Source organism: Psammomys obesus, unplaced genomic scaffold (assembly GCF_907164565.1).
Source record: "Psammomys obesus unplaced genomic scaffold, mPsaObe1.curated_primary_1811, whole genome shotgun sequence".
In the NCBI taxonomy this organism is placed as follows: Eukaryota; Metazoa; Chordata; class Mammalia; order Rodentia; family Muridae; genus Psammomys; species Psammomys obesus.
In genome coordinates, this window is record NW_026596256.1 from 8,973,394 (window position 1) to 8,988,340 (window position 14,947).

The 14,947-nt window shown below is 39.9% G+C and overlaps 2 protein-coding genes across 2 annotated transcripts in view; one reads left to right on the forward strand and one right to left on the reverse strand.

Annotated features, from left to right (window-relative positions):
* The window catches only part of Med12l (mediator complex subunit 12L), a 301,905-nt gene extending 299,310 nt beyond the window's left edge, over window positions 1–2,595 (forward strand). Inside the window, exon 44 of the mRNA XM_055596727.1 lies at window positions 1,449–2,595. Within this exon, the coding sequence (XP_055452702.1) occupies window positions 1,449–1,501 (53 nt within the window). The 3' untranslated portion in view covers window positions 1,502–2,595. The remainder of the gene's footprint in view (window positions 1–1,448) is intronic.
* A 1,132-nt stretch (window positions 2,596–3,727) lies between these two features.
* The window catches only part of Igsf10 (immunoglobulin superfamily member 10), a 30,197-nt gene continuing 18,977 nt past the window's right edge, over window positions 3,728–14,947 (reverse strand). Inside the window, exon 7 of the mRNA XM_055596762.1 lies at window positions 3,728–7,061. Coding sequence (XP_055452737.1) covers window positions 5,153–7,061 — 1,909 coding nt within the window. The 3' untranslated portion in view covers window positions 3,728–5,152. The remainder of the gene's footprint in view (window positions 7,062–14,947) is intronic.

Here is a 14,947-nt window from a genome sequence, read left to right on the forward strand (position 1 = left end):
TTCCTTCCTTCCTTCCTTCCTTCCTTCCTTCCTTCCTTCCTTCCTTCCTTCCTTCCGTCTCACTTCTCAGCTACCCCCCCGTTAAACCTCTCCAGGACCCCCACAGTCAAGTTGATAGCCTCTGTTTATTTGACTACTTTGTTACATGCCTCCATCCATCTATATGCACGTACATACATACAAACATACATCTTTTTCATGTTCAGTTTAGCCCAAGGTGTTTTGCTTTGTCTAGTTTTAACTAGTTTTGGATTTACTTTTTCTTTGCCTGGAGAAGCCATCATTTTTTTCTTAAATTTAAAGTGTCCTATTGCTTCTATGTGAAATAGCCAAAGCATAGCTAACTCCCTTCCACCCCTATTCTTTGTTTGTTTGTTTTGTTTTGTTTTATGGTGCTGAGGGTAGAGCCCAGGGCTTCCTGTGTGCCAGGAACATGTTCCACCGTTTGACTACAGTTCCATGTGCAGGTGTTGTTCTTATAGAGCTTAACTTAGGTCACCTCTGTGCTAGAGTTGCAGGACATTTTAGAAATTGGAATGAGCACCCTCTGCTGTGAAACAAAGCGGTCTGGAGTCAGGGGTTCTAAGCCAGTGTGGCCATTATTGGTTGGGTCACGTTTTTCCATCTGTGCAATGGAAAGAGACGAGGTTTCCCCTGGCTTTCAGTCGGATTCGGTGTTTCCGAGTTGCGGAGTGAAGTCCATTTCTTGCAGAAGCAGTGGCGTGGCATCCGTCTGTGGCTGAGGGTGGCATGCGCTGCCTTTTTGCCTGCCTGCCTGCTCTGCATGTGGGTTTCTTGACAGAGAGAATGCCTCCTCCCCCACTCCTCGGTGTCTCTGCCAGTCATACTTACTATCTTGATTTTTGTTTATTTTATTTTATTTGGTCTTCAACATACAATGTATACGAGTCTGTGTCTTCATGTAACACATCACCATGTTCAGTGAATACGTACATGAGAATTTTTTTTTTAATCTCCAAACCTGAAACTGTATATGTTTTCTTTTCTTGTAGCCTCTCTTAATTTTGGTTACATCAAGTAAAATCAATTTTTCTTCCTAAATAATCTGTGATTAGAACAATGAAATATAATGATATTTTAGAGTTAAAATTAGTGTTTATAAATCAGTACCGAGGAGTTGTGTATGGCCCGCCAGTGTGACGAGCACGTCTGCTTGCCCTGCTGTCTGCCACAGGCTAGATGACAGCTCTTGAACGCTTGTGAGTCAGCTTCTGTATTCCCGAGGCGCTGTGTTAGCAGATCCGAGACTCTCAGATAGAGCTGTTCTCTCTACATCAGGTCACGCTGCGTGGCTACTGATCCCCAGGGTCTAGCCGGTTGAGCTGTCCTCCCGTACATAAAGCCGTTACTGAGAGGACCACCAGAGAGAAAGCATTTTCTGCAGCACGAGTACAGGCCTGTAACGACAAACTCTGTTTTTCTATTAGGTAACCAGCCACAGCAAGGAGTGACCCCCTGTGCGCATCCTTCACACTTCTGAATCTGGAAGAGAAGACACGAAGTTTATGTTTGCACTGAAAAACAGAAAATCAGATTTAGTAGTCCTCATAAGAAGTCTCCTTTGGTCTTTGATTTATTTATATTTTCCTGTATTTTATGCTATATTTCATGCAGAGGTATTTAAATAAATAGAGAAGTTGTGGTTTGGTTTTATCATATTTAAAGTAGGTTTTAAAAATGTGGATCATGTAGGCCTACTCCAGATAGTATGGTAGCAGACCTTTTGAAACTGGTGCTTTTTTATCTCATATTTACATAAAGAATGAATTATGGTAGGTTTAAATATTTATGTATCCATTAATGATTTTGTTTTTAAACCTGCGGTGGACCAAACTACCGATTGGAAAGATGTGGCAGGTCTCCCAGGAGTGTGGCGCACTCACTCCTTACTCACCTGTGATGGTGGGTGGGGTGGACACTTATTTACATCACTTTAATTTGAAATGCTGATCATTTCATAAGCACTTTATAGACTTCGTTCACATTTATGAAGGACTTTGCTTTGCTTTTGTTGTGGTCCAAAGGTGCTGAAACAGACTGTAGCTTAGTACTTCCGCTTCTTCAGGGCTTCTGTGAGAGCCACCCTGGGAGATGTGGGAGCCTCTTAGAGGTAGCTGCACTCGAATTCGTTTCCGGTGGCAAAATCTTCAACCAGATCCTCCATGAAGGTACAACATAGAACTACTGGAGGCCAGAAGAACCACAGTGGAATCAGTCCATCTACTTACTGCCAGTTTTGGTAAAAATAACTGTCCAGTTCTGGTTCTTCGGAACCTCATGCCAACTTGAGAAAAAAAAAAAAATCTCACAACTGGTCTTAGATTCCACAGTGCGCAGAATCTGGCCCCGCAGTCCAGAAGGCTCTGGTATTCGTCAAAGGTGTATTTGCTGTTAATTTTGTATGGTAAGTATTTGCAATTTTGAATTTAATTATTAATGTCGGTGTCAGTCTTGGTTGTGTATTGCTTATACTGTATTTATAAACCGGTGCAAAAAGCACAAGTAAAGTAAATTATACATCAAATTTATTATAAAGAAATAGTAACTATTTTAACTTTGTTCAAGTATGTGGTAATTTGCTCCTATTAGAGTGAAAAATAAGTAAATTATTATCAGTTTGTGTAACTTAAGAGTATTCCATATAATATTTTTTTAGAATTAGATGCATAAAATTTTGAATGTGAAAATTGCAGGGCATTTTAAGACATATGTAGGGATCTCTCCATGTTCTTTGTTGGGTTCATTTTCTTTTGCCATATGATTTTACATGTGATGTAGTCGACCATACTGTGAATAGATTGTCTATGAAGAGCAAACCATGTAGAACTACTTTTTTAAAATGTAGCTTGTACAACTTTAGATAATTTCTTTTGCGGATCATTATATAAATAACTTATATCTTCCTAGGTGAGTTACTCATTGCAAAGTTTGACTCATTCAAATGACCTCAAATACATGTTTGCTTCCTTTGCCATGGCAACATCCATGTGAACTGCTTTGTACACTGTGAAATATATCCCTCCAGCCTGCTTGTTTTGTGTTTACTCTGGGCTGGAAAGACTTTGCCAAACATTAAAGACCATTCTTTCCACTGAGTTAACATTCTATCTGCTTTCATGCAATACAGTACATTTCAGTGGTCCCATATGTCTGCTTTGCTTTCCTCTCCAGAGTCATTCTTCAAATCCTATTTTTCTTCAAAGTAATATAGCATATGGCTGCATTGGCAAAACCACAGAAGTGTGAATGTTGTGCCTAGTGAGCAAGTCATACTCTGCCCTCTCTGGTCATTATTCAGTGATTATTGATAGTGAAAATTCCAGTTTCAGTTGGAACCATACATCTGTGTAGCTCAGGATTGCACACAGCAGAATGAGCATTGCCATTGCATAGCATTTGTACGCACTTTACAGTTTGTGGTAGTTAATTTATCAGTCATTTTGCACATGAAGGGTTTGGTTATACCTTTGTTGCTGTTTGTTTTGTTTGTTAAAATGAGGAAGGTAAGTCATGCTGAAACCCTCTAGTTTTGAAATGCTGTGGGAGCTGAGGAAAAACTTAGAGCTCTTTTTTCCCTTGTGTGTTATAAGGAAAGCAATTAGGATTTTAAATTTTATTTTTTATGTTTACTGACACTTAATTCTGCATTCTGAGAGGTGTTTTTACTTTCATACCAAATGCATATGGTTGGCGTTAAAATGGACATAAGGAAAAGCCCTAATGCAGAACCTTGTCATTTTCTTAGTGGGTTGCAGATAAAAAATTATCTTAAGATGAACACTCCAGCTCCTATTAAATATCAGATCTTGAAATCTAATGGAATTGGGTATACTGACCACCATTTCTTGCTATAATAATTCCTTAACATATGTGTTATGTTTTAAGGTGATTCCTTATAGGGTTGCATTAATTCACTCTACAGTGGGTATCATTTGACCTCTGGCAGCCATATGCTAACTGCAGTCAGCTCACGTCTGAGGTAGGGCCCAAAAGAAAGCATGATGGAGACACAATGAAATCAAGTCTGAAATGATTGGCACAAGCTAACAAAGCCCTTGGTTTTAGTGTTCTAAGTTAACCGAGTAAGACTTACGGTGGCTTTTGCTTTTTTTTTTTTTTTTTACAAGACTCCTGTAGCTCATAAATAGATGAATATTCGTACAGGAGCCAGAGAAATTATAGAAAATCCCAGCCTTTAGAATAAAACAGGTAAAGCATATGATACCCTCATAAATATTTGGTTTGAATTAAACATGTAATGTAAGTACAGTGAATCATAAAAAAACAACATTCACATTTTAAATACAATGAAACTTTATTATACCTAAGGTCTAGACCCTTGGACTGATTCCTCCTTAGAAAAATTTTCTTATAAATGGCTCCAAACCATGGGTGCCTGATCTAGGTTTTAAAGCTATAAAGAAGTTTCACTGAACCCATTAAGCATTTTCAGGATGACAAGGGTATAGACAAATGTGAATACCCTTTCTACACTTTCTGATGGGTGAGCATTAGCCTGCCCTGAACATGTAGAAAAGCTGTATTTGTTTTGTTTTAATGCAGGTGTGAAAACAATGAGATTCTCCAGTGTGAACAAATGGTAAACTAATAATCATACTCAAAACACTCAGCTCTTGTTTTCTGTAGATTTTATCAAAATGTTTATAAACCAGTGACAAAATATTTGTACATTAAGATTTACATAGTCTGCAAATTTAGCCTTTCCAATTGTTTCCATTCTGAGCGCAATTTTTTTGTAGCATTGGTAGAAGATGGACACCAGGCAGCTGGCAACTGATAGTGAGCTTTGAAAGGTCTCTTTACTGAAAATCCAGGTGCATTAGCCATTTGTTATTTTGTGGTGGATTGTTTTCTGTTAATGTTTGTTATTTGTTGGCAAAATCAAAGTGCCTTAAGTTAAGAGTTTGCGTTGAAATCCATAGAAACTCAGTATCAGTTCATAATGCATTTATTTCCAAGTCTCTTTTGCATGTCCATTGTAAATTTAATACTGTAAATGTATTCAGATTCATTTACATGCCTATGGCTGCCTTTGATTAAACTTCTTCCAAAAAAAAAAAAAATAAACTCTTCAGATGTTGACTTCGTTCAATTTTAGTTTTACTTCCTGTCAGAGTACTTGAATGTAAGTTGTCGCATAATCAGTGCCAAGTAGGTTCTGTGCTGTGCATTTATAGACTCCAGAATCTGAGATTTGGAGGTTCTGAATGACCAGGGTGCCTTGTGGGTGAAGCACCTCACTTCCATGGGTTTTTCTTTCTGTTGCCTTGGAGGGCAGGGACTGTCCTGGCCTCTCCCAGGTGATTCCTGGCTTGGGGACACCCAGGGCCACACAGTGGAGCTGCATTGCTTCTCCTGTCCTTCTGAGCATGCGCCTGGGTGGGCGGTTTATAATTCGGGGAGGGTAGGCCACGACCATCACTGGAACAGTAATCACTGCCTGCCCAACACTGTTTTCAGCCTTACAGATATAATTTCCTCTGTCATAGACTGTTGTTTCTTTGATGACCAGTGTGCCATTTTCATGCAGTATGTATTTTCTATCAGCTTGGGGTCTGTCTATTATATGGCCACTTGGTGTAGTCCATTTGACATTTGGCTTCGGGATTCCATCAGACACACAGTGCAGTGATAGAGTTTCCCCACTGACACTTTTTACCATCCCCAATGCGTATGTCAGAATAACTGGCTTCTGCCCAATTTCTAGTAGGATGAGTTTCTCGATATAGCCAACGTTATTTCTAGCTGCGCAGCGATACTTTCCTGACTTGTCCCGAGTTGCTTTATAAATGATGAGAGAACCATTGCTTGCTATCAGGTACGGGGAATTTTGTGGTCTATTAGAAAATCGTGTGCCATCAGGTAAAATCCAAATTATTTCAGGCGGTGGGTTCCCATCTGCAAAGCAGTTCAGTGCTGTAGACTTGCCAACCTGAGCAACTACTTTTTCATTGAATGGGTTTCTGAATGTTGGCCTTCTTGGCATTTCCAGGACTTCTAGCTGCACCACCAACATACTCTCCCCTCCTTCATTCCGAGCCACACAGATGAAATCTGCTGAGTCAGAAAGCCTGATGTTCCTAATTTCCAAGGTTCCATTTTTATGGACTGTGATTCTGCTTCCATAGTATGGAGCTGTGAGGAAAATATTGCCTGGCATAATCCACATGATTTGGGGAGATGGGATCCCATCTGCTCTGCAGTCAAGGTATTTTTTGGAGTGCCGAACAGCTGAGGTTTTGATAAAAGTTTTGTTTGTGTACAGACCATTGATTATTGGAGGCTTAGAGACAATGTCCAGTTTGTACATTTTAGTGTCATCCCCGCTTGGATTCCGAGCCACACATACATACTCCCCAGAGTCAAGCGGCTTCAACTTATTAATGAATAAAGTTCCATTGGCATGAAATATGTACCTGTCTTTGGAGAATGAAATGACGTTGTTGGAAGGCAGCAACCAAAATACATTTGGCTTGGGTTCCCCAGTGACCTCACAGTCAAGGACAGCTGTGTCTCCAGCCTTGATCCTCATGTTGGTCTTGTAGCTTTGCTTTATCCGTGGAATGGTTGTTACAACTGTTAGGTGGACTTTCATTTCATCTTTCCCTAAGGTGTTCTGGGCGTAGCAAATATAATCTCCTTCCTCTGCAATCCCAACTTTGTTGAAATACAAGGTTCCATTGTGGAAAAGTGTGTACCTCTTGGTCCTGTGGCCATTGTCATCAGCTTGCACTGCATTGTTGATCACTGTTCCGTCAGGCAAACTCCAGGAAACCTCAGGCACAGGGGAGCCAGAAGCCTTGCAGTCGACTTGGAAATCTTTTCCATAGAGCACTTGCTTCTTAAAATGCTGCTTGTGTTCAATTTTGGCAGGTGTCAATCTTAGGCGGACATGCATCAGGATCAGATCATCTCCCATTTTGTTTCTTGCCACACATAAGTAGTCACCACCATCTTTTTCTGTCACCAGTCCAATAGCTAAGGATCCATTTGGATAGACATGTATTCGACTGCCCATTCTAAGGGGAGAAAAAGACAAATGTGAGAGTACCAGTGCTTGCAGAGGGAAAAGTTATCTCTTTCAAAAGACTGAAAGTGGGGAAGGGGAAATGGCTTGGTTAGTAATCTGCCTGTCGGAAAATCCTAAAACCTGGATTTAGAACTCCAGGGCCCACATTAAAGGTGGGCGTGGTGGTGCACATCTGTAACCCAGCTCCATGGGGCATGGAGACAGGTGGCTCCTGGAGCTTGCTAGACAGCCAGTGTAGCTGAAGGGATGAGCTCTAGATTCAGTGAGGGACCCTCGTAGAGTGAGGTGGAAAGTGATTGAGGAGGACACTGACATTATTTCCCTCTGGCCACCAGACATGCACACACCAGTGTGAACATGTACATGCCTTACACAAACACGTGAAAACTGACACCAGTTCATACACATTTACAGAATACCATACTACGCAGAAATGGCCTTATTTATATGATGTCACTCTTCTCCAGCTTTACTAAGAGATGACTGATGAAGTACATGTAATTGGTACATGAAACTTTGACACATAGATAAAATGAAAATCATTGTTACAATCAAGCTCATCACCATAGCAAGCTCATCTACCATCTCGTGTGTGTGTGTGTGTGTGTGTGTGTGTGTGTGTGTGTGTGTTACAATGCTTGGCTTTAGCTTTTTGGGTAATTTCTTAAACTGTCACAATGAAGATCTAAGTCACTCAGTGTTATCTAAGCCATTTGCTTAAAAAAGCTTTGTAGCAAGGCCCATTTTACTGAAGACAGTGCTATTCCCCAAATGGACTCCAAGTGAATCTCTTTTCTATAACCTTTTAAAACAGCTCATTAGTAAGAGGGATGCTAGGTATAGCAAGTTCTTAGACATTTTATATGTCAAATAAATGGATCAACAAAAATTAACGTTTTCTGCTAATGGAGCAAAAGAAATCATATGTGTGTGTTAAATTCCCAATGATACTCTTAAATTGTATTAATGAAGCAACTATTCAGTTATTTAACTAGAAAATAATCTCTCCTCTGCCTGCCACAGAGGACAGCAGTCTAACACTCATTAGAAGCTAAAGCACTTGCTGTCTTGGCAGCTGTAAAAGGGCTGGTTTTCCCATTGCTCCCGCACTGTGGACTGCTCTGTATTGCCTGTAATTGCCACATTTGACCACCAGATGGAAGAGCCTAGCTTTAGTGCTAAGAACATAATCAAGGACAGGTGTTTTTTTCTCTAATTCTTTTGATAGCACCAGGTAAACAGACAGATGAAACTAATTTATCAGTCCATGTTGCTATCTGCCCATAGCTTTATCCATCCTCCCTTCCTTCTCCATCCCCCACCCCTGTGTGTGTGTGTGTGTGTGTGTGTGTACTTGGGTCATCAGGCCTGGCAGTAGGTTTCTTTAATGACTGAGCTGTCTAGTTGGCCCCAAACGTTCCCCCCCCCCTTAACTTTTATCCTTCTTTTATACCTTACATCCTGACTTCAGTTTTCCCTTCCCTCCACTACAAACAGTCCCTCCTTCACCTCCCCTATACCCTAGATGTTCTCTTGTTTCCCTTCCAAAAAAAAATAATAATAATCAGATCTCTCAGGGATATCCATCATACGTGGCATAACAAGATACATTAACTCTGGGCTCAAACTCTCAAGTCACAGCTGAATGTGACAACCCAGTAGGGGGAAAGGGTCCCATGTGCAGGCAAGAGAGTCAGAGACAGTGGAGTCAGAACTCCCATCACTGGGAGTCCCACAAGAACACAAGCTGCACAACCAGAAGGTACATGTGGAGGACCTAGCTCAGATCCATACAGTGTCTGTTTGTTGCTTCAGTTTCTGAGATCCCCTATGAGTCTTGCTTAGTTGATTCAATGGGCATGTTCTTATGGCATCCTGGACCTCTCTGGCTCCTACAATTCCTCCTCCTCTTCTGAGGGGTTCCCCTGGTTGTGCCTGGTATTTGGGTGTGGGTCTCTGCATCTGCTGCCATCAATTAAGGGACATTAACTTTAAAACTTCTTAATGAACGCATTTTAAAAGTATCTAATGGGTTCTGGAGAGATTAAGAGCGTGCAGGTCAGGGCAGAAGCAAGCACCTTCACTGCCGTCTGGCCAGCCCAGGATTTCTCTGAGCATAACAGATAACCAACTCAGCAGACTCAAGTCATTTTCCAACCTGGTGAGTACTTTATGGAGAGTAATATAAAAGGAACAGTATGCTCTTTGTTTATTTCAAGTGTGGAAGAAAATTCTCTGGAAAGAAACCGAGGTAAAATCATGATAATTCACACAAATGAAGGAAATTACCAAGTAATTCATACAGAGATGTTTGTTTGTTTAATATCCATGTATTTCTCCCAATATCTAGAGGAAATGTAGAGACTAAATATGATTAGAGTCTCAGGAAAGCCTGTCTTTTGTCTAGTGACACACTCACCTGTTGTTAATATGTATTCTAAAAGCAATTATTCTTAAATTTGGTTGTATTATTAAAAATTCAAATTGTATAGTTTGAAATACTTGGAGCCTATGCTTCAAAGCTAGAATGTCTGACTTAAGTGATGTGGGGTTGACCCTAAGCATTGGGCTTCTAAAATAATGTCATGTGAGAGAGACTAAAGCCCTAAATATTGGTTCTTGACAGTCCCTCCCTTAACCTGTCTTAGCATTGAATGGGGCCAGCTTTATGCATATTACCTGGCTTCTCTTTCGAGAGATTCAGATTCAACAGATCTGTGACTGTGACTTCTGAGTTAAAAAAAACTCAGGTTGCTTTTATGAGCAGTTACACTTGAGACACTCAAATTTTTGTGTGTATCACAATTACTTAGGGCTTCTAAGAACATAGAACCCTTGTCAAAACAATCACTGCTTCTGAGTCAGGTTATTTTTTTTTTTTCAGATTTAAAAAATACATTTATTTATTTATTTATTCACTTTGCATCCCAACTGTAGTCCCCTCCTCTCCTCCTGGTACCACCCTCTTTTCCTTCTCCAGGTATCCCCCTCCACTCTCAGGTCAATGTTAATGCTACTGGTAAAGAGACAGCCCCTTAAAAACAACTGATTTAAAGGGATGGACATCAACTCTGATCTAATGATGTTATAGTATCTAACATCCTCCATTAACCAACACTTGAAGAACAGTGACATAAAAAAAAAGAAGTTTATCTGCTTAGGAGAAGGCTGAGAATTTCAAAGTAACCTTGAGGTGAAAAACTTCAAAAAGAGACAAAGCATTGATTTGAGAAGATTGTCTTTGCTTCAGCTGTCAACTCGCCTAAAATTAACTGAGAGTCTCAACTGAGGGATCTGATCTTCACATACCACACTGGCCTGTGACTGAGTCTGTGGAAGACTGTGTTGGTGGGTAAGCTCGCCATAATTGGCACCGTTCCTAAGCACTTGGACTGGGCTCTGTAATAAATGAAACTGAACATGAGCCAGCAAGCAACGTGCCTCCGTGTTCCTGCAAATGTCTGTCTGGAGTTCCAACCCTGAGTACTCTCAATGTCGGGCTATAACCTGCAAGCGGAAGTAAACCCTTTCTTCCCCAGAATGCTTTTGGTCATATTGTTTGCAGCACCATCAACAGAAACTAGGACAAAGATGATATAACAGTTATACACATATGCACCAGGTATGGTACCACCTGGATATATAGTGCAAACATTAGAGCTAAAAAATTACATCCAGCAGTAAGAGTCGAGATTTTAATACCCAGATTTCTCAGTGGATTAAAAAAGAAAGACCAAGACTGTCTGATTGGGACCACACTGTAGAAAAAAACTAATCTTAACACACGTTTTTAGGATACTTCATCCAGCTAGTGCAACAGGCATTCATTGGCACATGGAATTTTCTCTAGGACAGCTCATATGTCAAGCCTTGATAAATTTTTTAAAACTTGAAATTCTGTTGTTTTTTTTTCAGATAAATAAAATTCAATTGAATGAAAAAGCCTACAGATAAATGCTAATTAAATAACATGCTCTAATTGGGCAGAGTGTAATTGAAAACTTAGAGAAAGAAATTTAAGAACGTTAAAATCACAACAGACTATTAAATCTGGGTGGTACAGCAAAATCAGTATTGAGAAAAATTTATAGCAAGACACACAAGTTTTAAAAAATGGTTACAAACATAGCATTCTCAAGGACTTAGGAAAATAAAGACAAACCAATCCCAAATTAATGAATATTATCAGAATTTTAAAAAATGAAAACTAAAAAATTATAAAGAGGCAGTTTAGCCTTTTTAAAAAAGGCTAAATACCTTCTTTAAATCTTGACCTAGATTAATAAAAAAAGAACAGAGTCACATAAACAGAAAGGGAAGCATTGTAAGTAATTACAACAGTTAATGTTATCAACTTGACAAGACCTGTAATCACCTATGGGGATCATCTAGGTTGTCTAGATTAGGCTCTGGGCATGGCTGGGGTGTGGTTTTTGATTAACTGACTTGGAAAGACCCACCCTAAGTGTGCACAGTGTCTTCCAGCAGCAGCTGCAGAGATTAAGGCGGTCCAAAGCAAAAGTTGTCAAAGGCATCTGGCCTGCTTCTCCTGGTTTCTGGTGAGCTCATTCTATTCGGCTGCAGCTGCTTTTGCTGACACCAGAAGTCAGACTGGGGCTATGACACTCAGCTTCAGGGACAGTGCGACTACTGGTATTCTCAGTGTGAAGGCAGTGATTGTTGGACTCCCTGGACCTTGTTGTGTAAGCCAATCTTATTCCTATTCAGTATACATTAATCTACTAGTTCTGTTCCTCTAGAGAACCCTCATGCTACAGAAATACAGAAGATTATTTAAACCTACTGTAAATAATTATATGCCAAAATCACATGAATCATAGAAGAACTGGGCAAGTTCCTGGAAGTATTCAGCCTACTGGAATTAGTCACGAAGATTAAACAGTAATGGTGTTGAAACAGTAATAAAAAGTCTTCCATCTAATAAAAAATGCCTAGTACCTGACAGCTGTACTTATGATTTATATAAACATGTAATGAGTTCCTTTCATTTCTTCTTAGAGTATGAATAGAATGCCAGGAATTCTGCCAACGTATTTTTAAAGGGGCAGCATTATCCTCATTCTAAACCAAAAACAAAAAAATAAAAAAATTTAGACACATATCCGTGATGAACATAATGCAAAAATTTCTCAACAAAAAAAAACCTGAATTCAGCATTTCAAAACGTTCACAGAACATGATCAGTTAGGGTTAACCCCAGGAATGCTAGGATGGTTTAACATTTGCAAATCAATAAACATGATATAAATAATACATCATGATCAAAAACAAAACCATGTGATTTTCTTTAGAGATGCAGAAAAAAAAAACATTTGGTAAGGCTTATTGTTCTTTTATAAGAACCCAACCAATTTGAAAGGAACATACCTCAAAATAGTAATGCCTATATGTGAAAAGTCTGCCATAAATATCATGCTGAATTAGAAAGGGCTAAAAGTGTTTGTTCTTAGGTTGGAACAAGATTCCATCTGCTTCCACTGCTCGCTCTTAAGGTCAAAAGAATTGTTAACCTGTCAGTTCAACGAAAATTCCTTCAAAATTCCAATCACTTCCTTCAAGGAAGTAAATAAAGCAATCCTATGATTCATATAGAGCTGCAGTAACTCGGAGCAACACTGAGGGGAGGGAAGGAGACAGCTGGTATTGTGAAGCACCAACTGGTAAGTGAAACATTGAAAATACTGAATGTCAACATGGGAAGACAATACATGTGAGTGTGGGTCCTAGAGCTCACACTCTGTAGCTTGGCATTTTAAAACTTTACATCTTCGTGAATTACAATTTAACATCTAAGGTGATTTTGATTCCCGAAAAAAACTGAAAATTAGTATTGAGAAATTTGAATTAAAAATTGCAAATTTGACCCAGGCAGTGGGGCACACACCTTTACCCACTGCATTTGGGAGGCAGAGGCGGGTGGAGCTCTTGTGAGTTCAGGTGTCCATATAGATTCATATATGTTTAATTTTTATTGCATGTATGTTTTTAAAAATTATTTTTATTTCTATTGATTACAGTTTATTCACTTCGTATCGCCCCTGTAGCTCTCTCCCTCCTCCCTCCTCCCTCCCAATCCACTCTCCCTCCCTTTTCCCTACCTGATCCCCTCCCCTAGTCCACTGATAAAGGTGGTCCTCCTCCCCTTCCCTCTGATCCTAGTCTATCAGGTCTCATCAGGAATGGCTGCATTGTCTTCTTCTGTGTCCTGGTTAGGCTGCTTCCCCCTCAGGGGGAGGTGATCAAAGAGCAGGACAATCAGTTCCTGTCAGAGACAGTCCCTGTCCCCATTACTATGGAACCCACTTGGACACTGAACTGCCTTGGGCTACCTCTGTGCAGGGGTTCCAGGCCATCCGCATGAGTGGACGTTGGCTGGAGTATCAGTCACAGAAAAGACCCCTGTGCCCAGATTTTTTTTGAACTGTTGGTGTCCTTGTGGAGCTCCTGTCCTCTCCAAGTCTTACTATCTCCCCCTTCTTTCATAAGATTTCCTGCACTCTTCCCAAAGTTTGGCTATGAGTCTCAGCATCTGCCTTGATACCCCGCAGGGTAGAGCCTTTCAGAGGACCCTGTGGTAGACTCCTTTCCTGTTCCCTGTTTTCTCCCTCCTTTTATGTTTATCCTCGTTGCCTTTCTGAATGGCGATTGAGCAGCTTAGCCAGAGTCCTTCTTCCTGATTAGCTTCCTTAGGTGTACAGATTTTAGTATGTTTATCCTATATTATATGTCCAGTATCCACTTATGAGTGAGTATATACCCTGTGTGTCTTTCTGCTTCTGGGATACCTCACTCAGGATGATCTTTTCCAGTTCTCACCATTTACCTGCAAATTTCATGATTTCCTTTTTTTTTTATTGCTGAGTAATATTCCATTGTGTAGATGTGCCACAATTTCTGTATCCATTCCTCAACTGAGGGGTATCTAGGCTATTTCCAGCTTCTGGCTATTACAACTAAAGCTGTTACAAACATGGTTGAGCAAATGTCCTTGTTGTATACTTGAGCATCTTTTGGATATAGAAAAATGCAAATAGATCCATATTTATCACCCTGCACTAAAGTCCAAGTGGATCAAAGACCTCAACTTAAAACCAGACACACTAAACCGCTTAGAAGAAAAAGTGGGGAAGAGCCTTGAACTCATTGGCACAGGAGACAACTTCCTGAACAGAACACCAACAGCACAGGCTCTAAGAGCAACAATCAATAAATGGGACCTCATGAAACTGAAAAGCTTCTGTAAAGCAAAGGACACTGTCCTCAAAATAAAAAAACTGCCTACAGATTGGGAAAGGGTCTTCACCAACCCTATATCTGACAGAGGACTAATATCCAGTATATATAAAGAACTCAAGAAGTTAAACAGCTACAAATCAAGCAATCCAGTTAAAAATGGGGTACAGAGCTAAACAGAGAATTCTCAATAGAGGAATATCGAATGGCAGAGAAACACTTAAAGAAATGTTCAATGTCCTTAGTCATCAGGGAAATGCAAATCAAAACAACCCTGAGATTTCACCTTATACCCATCAGAATGGCTAAGATCAAAACCTCAAGTGACAACACGTGCTGGAAAGGATATAGAAAAAGGGGAACCCTCCTCCACTGCTTGTGGGAATGTAAACTTGTACAACCGCTCTGTAAATCAATCTGGCACTTTCTCAGACAATTAGGAATAGCGCTTCCTCAAGATCCAGCTATACCACTTCTAAGCATGTATGTTTTAAAAAATGTAAAAGTTCTCAGTTCATGTCTTTCTGGAATTATATAAAATCAGTACACATAGTCATAGAAATCACAACTATTTATAATTCACAAGCTACAGTTTTTGCTTTTCAAAAACAGTACTTAATA